Here is a 10,944-nt window from a genome sequence, read left to right as displayed (position 1 = left end):
ATCCTTATCAATAAGTCTAGCACCAGTACAAGTTCAGATTCTTGCTTTGTAAAAATTTAAATACATAATTAGCACGGAAAATCAAGATATTTAAAATAAATGTTTGATTTTTTTGTAGAAAGGTAAGTAATTCACACACATGATAAGGGTATGTTTGGTAACTATTTTTTCTCCTTATTTTCTAATTCCAAAAACAATTTTCTATTTTTGAGACTTAAAAACTTGTTTGGCAACCCAAAAAGGACAGAAAACAAAAACTGTTCTCAATATTCAATTTATAAAAGAAATTGAAAACATGCAAAAAGTTGTTTTTAGTTTGTAATTTTCAAAAGTCAATGAATAAAGACATTTAATTTAATGAATCTATCTCATTTAATGAGTTATGTGGGTACGTACTCTGTGACATGCTTTTTTGCCTTTGGCCTTTTGCAATTTTTGGAGCAGTATCCCACATCGAAGACAACTCCCCCCACTTGTTGCCTTATAAGCTGTGAAGCTGAAAGAGTAGTGGGGGGGAAGTTGTCTTCGATGTGGGATACTGCTCCAAAAATTGCAAAAGCCCAAAGGCCAAAAAGCATGTCACAGAGTACGTACCCACAAGTTAGTATTAGAGTTCAAATCCTAATAACAACATATTTTAGTATTTTCTATTTTTTTTCAAAAAATTATCTTTTTAATTCCAACTAATCAAACATGTTTTTGATTTCAAACATACAATAAAATTGTTTTTTCTTTATATTTTTAAAAATAAGTTTTTGAAAATAGAAAATAAAAACTATTACCAAAACATAACCTAAGCTTTGGCCTTTTTGTGGTTTGTCAATTGTCACATTTCACACTTTCACACGTTTGTGAGTCTGTGACTTGGGCTTTGGAGTTGCACTAGAGTTGGTCAAATGACTCAAATTGTATGAGTTGCACTACACGTTTGTGGGGTTGGTTTTTTTTTTTTTTTTTTTTTTTTTTTTTTTTTTTTTTTTTTAAATGGTTGTCTTGTTTGAGTTGTCTCATTCTCGTGATGTCTATGAAGCTTAGCTCTTTGTGAAGCTCAAATAGTGCCATTGACTTGTCTTGTCAATTTTTTATATAATTATATTAATAATCTATTGACTATTAGTTCTTTTACTTTGTGCTTTATGCACCTAGTATTAGGACATAATTTAAATATTTTTCAAATAAATATTTTTAAATGGGTTGGGTCATGGGTTATTCAGGTTGGATTGGGTTGACCCATAAAAAAATTAGATTGGGTCACGGGTAAACCCGTTTTTACTTCGGGTCAAAAAAATGAGGTTCAGATTAAGTATTTTTCGAGTCGGGTTGAGTCAGGTCAGAAAATTCTGACCCATTTTGCCTACAGTGAACACCCACATATGATATGAGTCTAACTTTCCATTTCTTTTCTAATTAAATTAATGTAGGTTTAAAACAAAAATATTTATTAAATAAATAAATTAGAGATTGTGGTGTTTTTAATTTTTCATTTTGTTTTGATTTTTTTTTTTTAATTCTAAAAAAATACAAACATCACTTCATATATATATATATATATATATATTTTTTTTTTTTTTTGAGAAGAGCATCACTAGATAGTTGAATGGATTTTTTTTTTTTAAAGATATATAAAATAAAAATGGTATAATTGGTATATCTTGATGTATCCAACAAAGCGGTTTGAGGCTCAAGTCTTCCCTTTAATTATCAAATTACTACCAGAAAAAAAGAAAAAAGAAAGAAAGAAAGAATGATGACATAAATAAATTTAGCAATTTTAAAACGTATACTTCTTTTTTTATTTTTTATTTATGAATAAGTTTGTTACATGCATGCTCAGTCATATTGAGGGTTAGCCAATGTTCCACCACATTTGGTGGTTCAACCAAAGGTATATAATTAGATAACAAAGTAGTTCCTAGATTAGAAAGTGCATCAACACACCTATTACCTTCCCGTAAGACGTGCCTAATTTGCTTGTTGGGTATAACGTACAGATTCTTGCAATTAGTCAAAAGAGGTTCCATAAAACCATTTGTAGAGGAATTAAGCATCAACTAAACCACAATGCTAGAGTTAAGTTAGATATGAAATTTCAAGTTCTTTAGGTAATATCAGTCCATCACGTAAAACCCAGATTTCAATCGTAATCCTCTTGAGGAGGGTGAGACTCCTTCTGATGCTGAGTTGGATGATCTCATTGATGGTTTTGCATCAATGCGCTTCTTGTGTGACGATAAAGCTCGTCTCAAAGGTAGATGAGCTTTTCCTCTCATCATCAAAACCTTTGGTAGGAATGTGGGGTTTCATTTCCTTCAAAGTAAGATAATGGCATTGTGGAAACTAGCAGGCCGTATGGAATGCATTGATCTTGAATACAGGATCTACCTGGTTAGGTTTGGTTTAGCTGAGGACTACAACAAAGTCCTAAGGGAGGGACCTTGGTTTATTGGGACTGGTTCTTGTCTATTAGAGCTTGGGAACCAAACTTTAAACCATCTATTGCCTAGTGCTTGTCTGTTGCAGTATAGGTGAGATTTCCAGAATTGCCAATTGAATATTATGAATAGATGGCCCTCAAGGAAATTGGCCAAGCCATTAGCCCTGTGCTTAGGATAGACACCCACATCACCATTGAGTTGGGGGCCGTTTTGCTCGCATTTGTGCTCAGGTTAATCTTGATAACCCTCTGATCAGAACCATTATGATTGGTAAGTTTGCCCAACCAGTCATCTATGAAGGCTTAAATACTCTCTGCTTTGCCTGTGGTAGAGTTGGGCATAGAAGAGAAGCCTACCCTTACATGGTGCATGAAGAAACATCGGAGAAGGACATCTCCACCCCATCCCTACCTTCCCCCACTTGTGAAGCTACCTCTGAGGCCTACGGTCCTTAGACCCTGGATTCTAGAAGAAAGGAAAGATCCTCTAAATCTAGATCCCACCCCAGGCCCAAAGCCCAGTTCCCTAGCTCGAGAAAATGGGATACGAAATCCTTTTGCCTCATCTCAGTCCCCCCCCCCCCTCGAGGGCCTAGGGACGCCAAAAGAAAGAACCCTTTGGTTCAAAATGACACTTTTTCCCCACCACAGCCCTTCATATTCATCCAGTGAGATGGGACATGACCCTCTTGTGTTAGATTATAAAACCCAAGAACAACCCCCACCTCCTACTTCCTTCTCGTTTGGTGAACCCCATTCCCTAAAAAACTCACTGGACCTTAATACTTCTCCTTCCCCTAAACACGCGCCCAACCCCAACCTTAACCAGAAAAAATATGTCCAAAGCAGCCAGTTGGGAATCTTTTACGAAGGGAAGATCATAGTAATCTCAAGCATCACAATTGCCAAGATCAAAGCAACCCCAACTCACATCATGGGTTGGTTTGAGGAGGAACTGATGAAACCTTGGAGTCATATATTTCCACTCACCTCGGAAAGTAGGATGAACGGTTATCTTCCACTATCGGACCCGACCTGGTTCAATTGGCACAACCCATGGTGGAACTTTCTGTCAGATAGATCGTCAAGAAAGGAAAGTCAGATCCTGGGTTAGAGGGGGCTTCCCTCAAGATCAAGGGAGCTAATCTTGGGAGACTTAAGCCAACTAGACACACTTATGGAGAGGAGAATGTTTGTGGACAGACCCATAGTAGTCAACATAATGGGCGACATGGAAGGAAGGAAGATTATTCAAGTCTTTGCCCTGATCCAAACCTTCAGTTTGGTAGTCAGCCAACGGGAACGTATGATGGGAGTGATGGAACACGTAATGGTGCTCATCCAGGGAGAGGGATTCACGAATTCTTTTTTGAAGGACATGGGATAGACCAGATGAAGACTTTTCCTCATATTGATGAGTGCCCTAGCCTAAATCTCCAATTATCCATGAATATAATTTTGTGGAATTGTAGGGGAGCTTTAAACCCTAACTTCCATCAGTCGATGAAAAATATCATCAGCTGTCACTCACCCTTAATGATGATCATCATTTAAACTTGAGTTGGTGGAAATAGAGCGAAAGAAATAACTGACAGGCTTTCCTTCGATGAAGTGGCTTATGCTGATATTGTGGGTTATGCTAGAGGCATTTATGTACTCTGGTACACTGAAGTCATGGATGTCACCATTTTGGCATCTACAAAACATGAGATATATGCAGTCATTAAGTTTCACTCTTCAAACCTGTCTTGGCTCATTACTGCTATTTGTGCGAGCCCTAGATATAGGGAAAGGTGTATCTTGTGGGATAACCTTAACCAAGTTGCTACCCTTCACAATCAGCCTTAGTTAGTTCTAGGCTACTTTAATGAAATCATCTTGAGCGAGGATAAGCTTGTGGGGAGACCTATCAATATTCACAAAGCCATGGTGTTTCAACAATGCCTAAATTCTTGTAATTTGTTGGACTTGGGATTCCAAGGACCTAGGTTCACCTGGGTTAATAAGAGAGACTTCCTTGCCTTAATTCAAGAAAGAATTGATTGTTGCTTTGCAAACTCTAGTTAGAGAACTCTGTTTCCTAGAGCCTCTATCTACCATCTAACTAGGTTGCACTTCGACCATTGCCCCATACTCCTTAGCCTCAATCCGAGCAATGGGAACCATACTAATAGACTTTTTAGATTCTAGCCCATGTGGCTATCCCACCCCCTCTTCAAGAAGCTTGCCTAGGATAACTGGACTGACTCCCTGTCCCTGCAAGCTAATAACTTAGCCTTCACTACCACGGCCAGGGTGTGGAACAAAGAAGTTTTTGGGAATGTTGTTCATAAAAAGAGTAGACTGGAATCTATAATCAAAGGCACTTAGCATGCTTTAGCTAACAACCCCAACCAGTTCCTTATAAACCTGGAAAGGAATTTGTTAAAAGGATACAATCTTATCCTACAACAAGAACATGATCTTTGGGCCATCAAATCGAGATAGAATTGGGCTACTCTTGGTGATAATAATATTTCCTTTTTCCATACCTCAACCATTGTAAGAAGGAAAAGAAATAGAATTGACAAAATTAATGATAGCTCAGGTAATTGGGTGTATGAGGTAAATGAGGTTGCAGATGTAGTTAAAAAAGGCTTTTTGAATCTATTCTGTATTGGGAAAAGTAATGCTCTCAAAAGCTTTTGGGAGGTCCCAAGTTGGTCCAATGTCCTGTCAGAGGAAGCCTTGGAATCCCTTAACCTCCCCATCTCCCCCAAGGAAATTAGGAATGCCCTATGGTCCATTAAGCCTTTCAAAGCCCTTGGACCTAATGGCCTCCACTTAGGCTTTATCAAAACTCCTGGTCCATTGTTCGTGAGTCTGTTGAAAAGGTGGTGTTTGAGGCTTTCCAGACTAGCTCCATCCTTAATTACCTTAACTAAACCCTTCTGGTCTTGATACCAAAATGCCATGGTCTTGAATCCATTAGTCATTTTCGTCCCATAAGTCTTTGCAACACTTCCTACAAAATTATATCCAAATCATTGTCCAAAGACTCAGACCTTTCCTAGACCAAATTATCTATCCCCTCCAGTCAACCTTTATCCCTGGGAGACGGGGTATGGACAACATGATCATTGTTCAAGAGCTAATCCACACCCTCAGCTCAAAGAAAGGAAAATATGGTTTCATGGCTATTAAAATTGACTTAGAAAAAGCCTATGATAGGCTAGATTGGAACTTTATAAGAGATATGCTCAACCTTTACAAGTTTTCCCCTCATCTGATAAAGCTTTTCTTGAGTTGTGTGTCGACCACATCCATCTCTGTGCTGTTCAATGGAGGTATGATGGATCTGTTTCTACCTTCAATGGGTATTAGACAGGGGGACCTGCCTTCTCCCACTTGTGTTATGTTGATGATTTAGTTCTTTTTGCTAAAACTAACCTCAAAAATAGCTAAAGCATCAAAGAAGTGTTGGAATTGTTTTATGATCTATCCGGACTCAAAGTTAACTTGTCCAAATCCAAAATACTATTCTCCCTTAATGTTTCCCAACTATCCCTTGACTCCATTTGCGAGACCATTGGTTTTGAAGCTACCTCAAACTTAGGTAAGTATTTGGGGTTTCCCCTCAAACAGCCTGACTCCTCGGGGCATGACTTTGACTTCATCATTGATAGGGTAAAGAGTAGGTTGGTAGGATGGAAGTCCAACCTTCTTTCAATGGCTGGGAGATGTGTTCTCACTAACTCTGTTACCTCGGCCATCCTTGCCTATGTTGTGCAAGGCATAATCCTTCTTGCCAAAATTCACAATGCCCTTGATAAAATTAATAGGAACTTTATCTGGGGGTCTATGGATGAAAGAAGGAAAATCCACCTTGTTGGATGGAATAAAGTGATTAACCATAAAGAAGAAGGAGGCTTAGGAATTAAAGCTACGAAATAGAAAAATCTGTTCCTTACAACCAAGTTCTGCTAGAGATTCAAAATTTGCAAAGGGTAGCTGTGAGCTAAAACCCTCAAAAGGAAATACTTAAATAGAAACCGTCCTAGGAAGCATGGGTTCTCTAAAACTTGGTCTGCCATCACCAAAAGCAAAGAGATATTCACCAAAGGATCTCACTGGATTATTGGCAACAACGGCAACTTATCCTTTTGGTATGATAAATGGACCACCTTTGGTCCTCTTAGGCAGTTGATATAAGGTCCCCTCACCCTTGCTGAAGAAAAGCTGCTAGTTAAGAACACCATGGTTGATGGTCAATGGGACTGCTCCCAAATTTCCTTTGTGATCCCTGACAGTTGGTTTATGATTTTGAAAGCCATTCCCCTTAGGAAGCCTTGGTTAGCAAGGACATACTTTGCTGGGATGGGAAAGCCAAAGGCCTTTTTGATTCAAAACATGCCTATAATCTGGCTTTTGGGGAGGTCGGTCCTACTTTCTCCTTTGATGGCAGATGGATTTGGAAACTCAAATGCTACCTAAAGATGCATTTATTCCTTTGGAAATGCATTCACAATAGTCTCTCGGTTAAAAACACCCTTTACCACAGAGGGCTCAGTGAAAACCCTTCATCCGTTCACTATTCTCGTGTGGAAGACATTTCCTATGTTCTCAAGGATTGTCATGTTGCCAAATGCTTCTAGATTGAGGTTGGGATTCCTGTCGATGACTCTGAATTTTTCTCTTCTCCCTGTAATATTTGGCTTAAAGTTAATGCCCTCAATAATAGCACCATTCCCAATAAATCCTTTACTTGAGACACCTTTTTCCTCTTTGGTATTTGGAATCTGTGGTTGCAAAGAAATAGATGTAGCTTTCAACATTCTAATCTCAAGCCTTCTCTAATGTGGGATGTTGAAAACCTTGCATCTGAGTTCTCTTGTCTTGTCCTCCCCCAAAAACCTATCACGACCCACAATATAATTCAGGTTAGATGGAACCCCCAGAGCCCGGGTTGGTTTAAACTAAATACAAATGGATCTGCCTTGGGCTGCCCAGGCCCGGTAGGTGGGGGTGGACTCATTTGGGATGACCATGGTAGATGGGTGAAGGGATTTCTCTGAAAAATTGGCAAGGATGGTCTCATTATCTGCAACCAACTATTGATCCAGGATTTGTATATAGAACTTGATGCTAAAGCTGTTATTAGCCTTTTAACCAGCAAAAATGATTCCTATGCTCAATATGCTCCTATAATTGATGACTGCAGGAACCTATTGAACCTGCACCTAACTTGGAAGATCTAGCACTGTTATCGAGAATCTAACGCCTGTGCTGATGCCCTGGCCAAAAAGGCAGTCTTTAGCCAACATGATTTTTGTTTATTAGACACTCCGCTTGCGGAGATGTCTCAACTGTTGATGCAAGACCTCTCTGGTCTATTTTGTAACCGTGTTTGTAACTTTGCAGTTTGCAGCCCCTGTGGCTAGTTCCTAGCTCTAAATATATTCCATGTTTACCAAAAAAAAAAAAAAACTATTGGTGTTGTGTTATGCATGTATCTTGCGAAACCTTTGATCCTTTGCCCATTATGATTTCTAATGAGCCCTTCTCAACTTGCAATCCCAGGGTTGCCACGGAAGGCTCTATCTGAGTTCAATTTAAACCAACCATCAGGTGGTTTACTCCAAGCAACTACTATTATAGTTTTGGAGATGAGAGGCTATTGCAAAAAATTCTACACTTTGTTTCAAAAATTCTGCACTTTGGTTGTATAAGTTTAGCGTTGAGATCTAAAACTATCAATATATTTTCCCTTCCTACGCTCTTCTCTTGCATTTTCATTTTACATGTTATCCACTCAAAACACAAACGGGTGACAATTATTTCATTTTTCTCTTCACATTCTTATTCTCTTTTACGTTCTAAATCGATATAATATATTTTTAAAAATTAAAAATTAAAAATCTAAAATATAAATATAAACCTCTAAATACATGCAACTTATACGACGAGGTTAGTCTATTTAAAGCAAAATGGAGATGATTAAAAGTTGGGCCTGTAAACCAATAAACTGAGTAGCATACTAGTTTGGTCCTTCAATTATTAGTCTAGTTCAACTTGGTCCCCCTATTATTAACCTTGTTAATTTTTCATCATTTAATCCTTCCTCCATTTATTTTTTTTGAGAAGATTCCTCCATTTAATTTATTAGAAAAAAATTGGCTGATTTAACAAATGCAACACATGTTGAAAGGTTATTATAGAGAATTGAAAGTTTTCAAAATCAAGTGAGCTTCAACTATCGGTTATGCTTTTCAATACTCTATTTCTAAAATAGTGTAGCTCATCCCTTCGGTCTACCAATGATTAATTTTTATTATTTAAATAAAAGGAGACCTTATGATAAAATTGGTTTGATTTTAAAATTTCACATTAATAATTTAACCAAAATTATTTTTGAGAGTTATGTCGTGACCGCTAGTAGAACTTTGATTTTGCCACAAAATTGGGAGCCATCTTTTTTTTTTTTTTTTTTTTAAACCAACTCTATCAGATTTTATTTTTAAAATCATGTTTATAATCACAAGTGATAACCCTTTCAAAAAACAAAAAATCATAATGTTTGTCATTAAAAAAAAAAAAAAAAATACTGGCCAAAAGTTGGGTTTGTATCTCTCTGGATCTGCACAGTATGCACCCGAAACATAAACCGGGCTAATACGGCCCATTATCAAATGCATCAGCATTTTCCAGCAAATCTTTTTGAGAAATTTCGGCCTTTCTATAGGCACCCAAAAACCTTATCCAATTGGATAAACCCAATGGAATACAGCCACGTCAGCAGCAAGTATCTAAGAGTATCCAAAGCCTGAGCATTCTGAAGCCACAAAATGCTCATGTGGCTGTTGTGCAGCATTTCTTGTTCTCTAGTTTATAATACTTTGGAAGCAAGGAAATGGTAAAATTATAAGACTATCAAGAGAGAGAGAGAGAGAGAGAGAGAGAGCTATTACACACATTTCTTGTTAGATCAAATTTCCATTGAGATTGGAAGATGGCAACAACTGTGATGACTTCTCTCACACAATTTAATGGGTTAAGACCCAATTTGTCAGCAGCTCCTGTCAAAAGCATGGTCAGTGTCCTTTTTCCAAGACAGGTTTATTGGTGTTTCTATTGAATTTATGCAATAAGAGCGGTTACTTTTTGTTGCTTATTATTATTTGTTCCTTTTCAAGTACTAGTGACTCTAGATGATGCTTGATTTTGTTCTTGCTACTTGCTAGTTAAAGGAGATCTAAGTTGTGGATGAAAAGTATATAAGTCTTCTAAAATACTTTGTACATTTTATAGAAAATTCATGCAGGTGGTACAACATTTTAAGTATCAGTTTCTGGTTTTTAAATAACATTACATGTATTTTTATACATTTTTTCATCCACATATATTTTCAAAAAATACAAACAATGTTACTAGAACAATATTATCGAATAACGACCCATGACTTTATCTTAATTTTCAAAATAAAATGGAATGAATATCTGATTTTTTTTTTTTTTTTTGGGGGGCTAAAATACTCTAAATCTCTAACACTACACTACAAAATGCTATTCTCATGAAAACAGTATCTTATGAGACCGTCTTAGAGATATCTTCTCCTTTGCATGGACCTTTAGAGTAAATCACAAGTTACATGAAATGTCCACAACCACACACAAGACAATGTTAAACGTGGTTTGATAAGAATATGATGTTTTCAATAATTGCAATTTTAAGCGTTTCCTAAACATTCAGGCAGCAATCCAACCAATGAGGCGTAAGGGCAAGGGTGCTCTTGGTGCTCGTTGCGAAGGTTTCATTGGTTCACCCACAAATTTGGTAAGGATTTGATTATATATGTGTCTTTTTGTTGGATGAATTCTAATGGGATTTCATTCAACTTGGAAATTAAGGTCAACTTTTTTTGGAAACTAATCTAAATATTTGTGGGACAGATAATTGTGACTTCTACAACCTTGATGCTATTTGCTGGAAGGTTTGGGTTGGCACCATCGGCAAACAGGAAATCCACAGCAGGATTAAAGCTTGAAGTTAGGGACTCTGGCCTACAGACTGGTGACCCAGCTGGTTTCACTCTTGCAGATACTTTGGCATGTGGATCTTTGGGTCACATTATTGGGGTTGGGGTTGTTCTTGGCCTTAAGAACCTTGGTGCACTGTAAATTATCTTAAGCATCTTATTTTATGTTGTTCTTGTTTGCAACTTGTGTTTGGTTTGATAACTCCCAAAAAATGTGATTGGTAGCCAAAGTTTGGGGTCATGAGAGTTTAAGGTTTGGCTAGTTGGAGATTGGCATAGGAATCTTCTTTTACTTTTCCATTTGCCACAAGTTAAAGACCTAAAAAAGATTTTAAAAACAGAAGGGAAAAATATTACCCAGTACATCAGTCATTTCTAGCCATGTTCAGCTTTGATATACCATAAAACTTGGCAAACTAACAAATACGCCTGTGAGATACATATTGTGCAGCATTTGTGAAAAAGCAGAAACAAAATTGCCAAGAAATTTGGTCTG

General features: G+C 37.3%; 1 protein-coding gene across 1 annotated transcript; it reads left to right on the top strand.

The window, feature by feature from the left end:
• Positions 1-9,291: 9,291 nt before the first annotated feature.
• On the top strand, positions 9,292-10,724 carry LOC115991828 (photosystem I reaction center subunit psaK, chloroplastic). The gene is made up of 3 exons (XM_031115772.1): positions 9,292-9,503; positions 10,163-10,246; positions 10,363-10,724. The coding sequence occupies exons 1-3, from the start codon at positions 9,423-9,425 to the stop codon at positions 10,588-10,590; spliced, it is 393 nt and encodes a 130-aa protein (XP_030971632.1). The 5' UTR covers positions 9,292-9,422; the 3' UTR covers positions 10,591-10,724.
• The last annotated feature ends 220 nt before the right edge of the window (positions 10,725-10,944 follow it).

The sequence above is a fragment of the Quercus lobata genome, chromosome 5, assembly GCF_001633185.2.
Source record: "Quercus lobata isolate SW786 chromosome 5, ValleyOak3.0 Primary Assembly, whole genome shotgun sequence".
NCBI lineage: Eukaryota > Viridiplantae > Streptophyta > Magnoliopsida > Fagales > Fagaceae > Quercus > Quercus lobata.
Note: the sequence above shows the minus strand (reverse complement) of the source record. Positions and strands in the feature narration are given on the sequence as shown.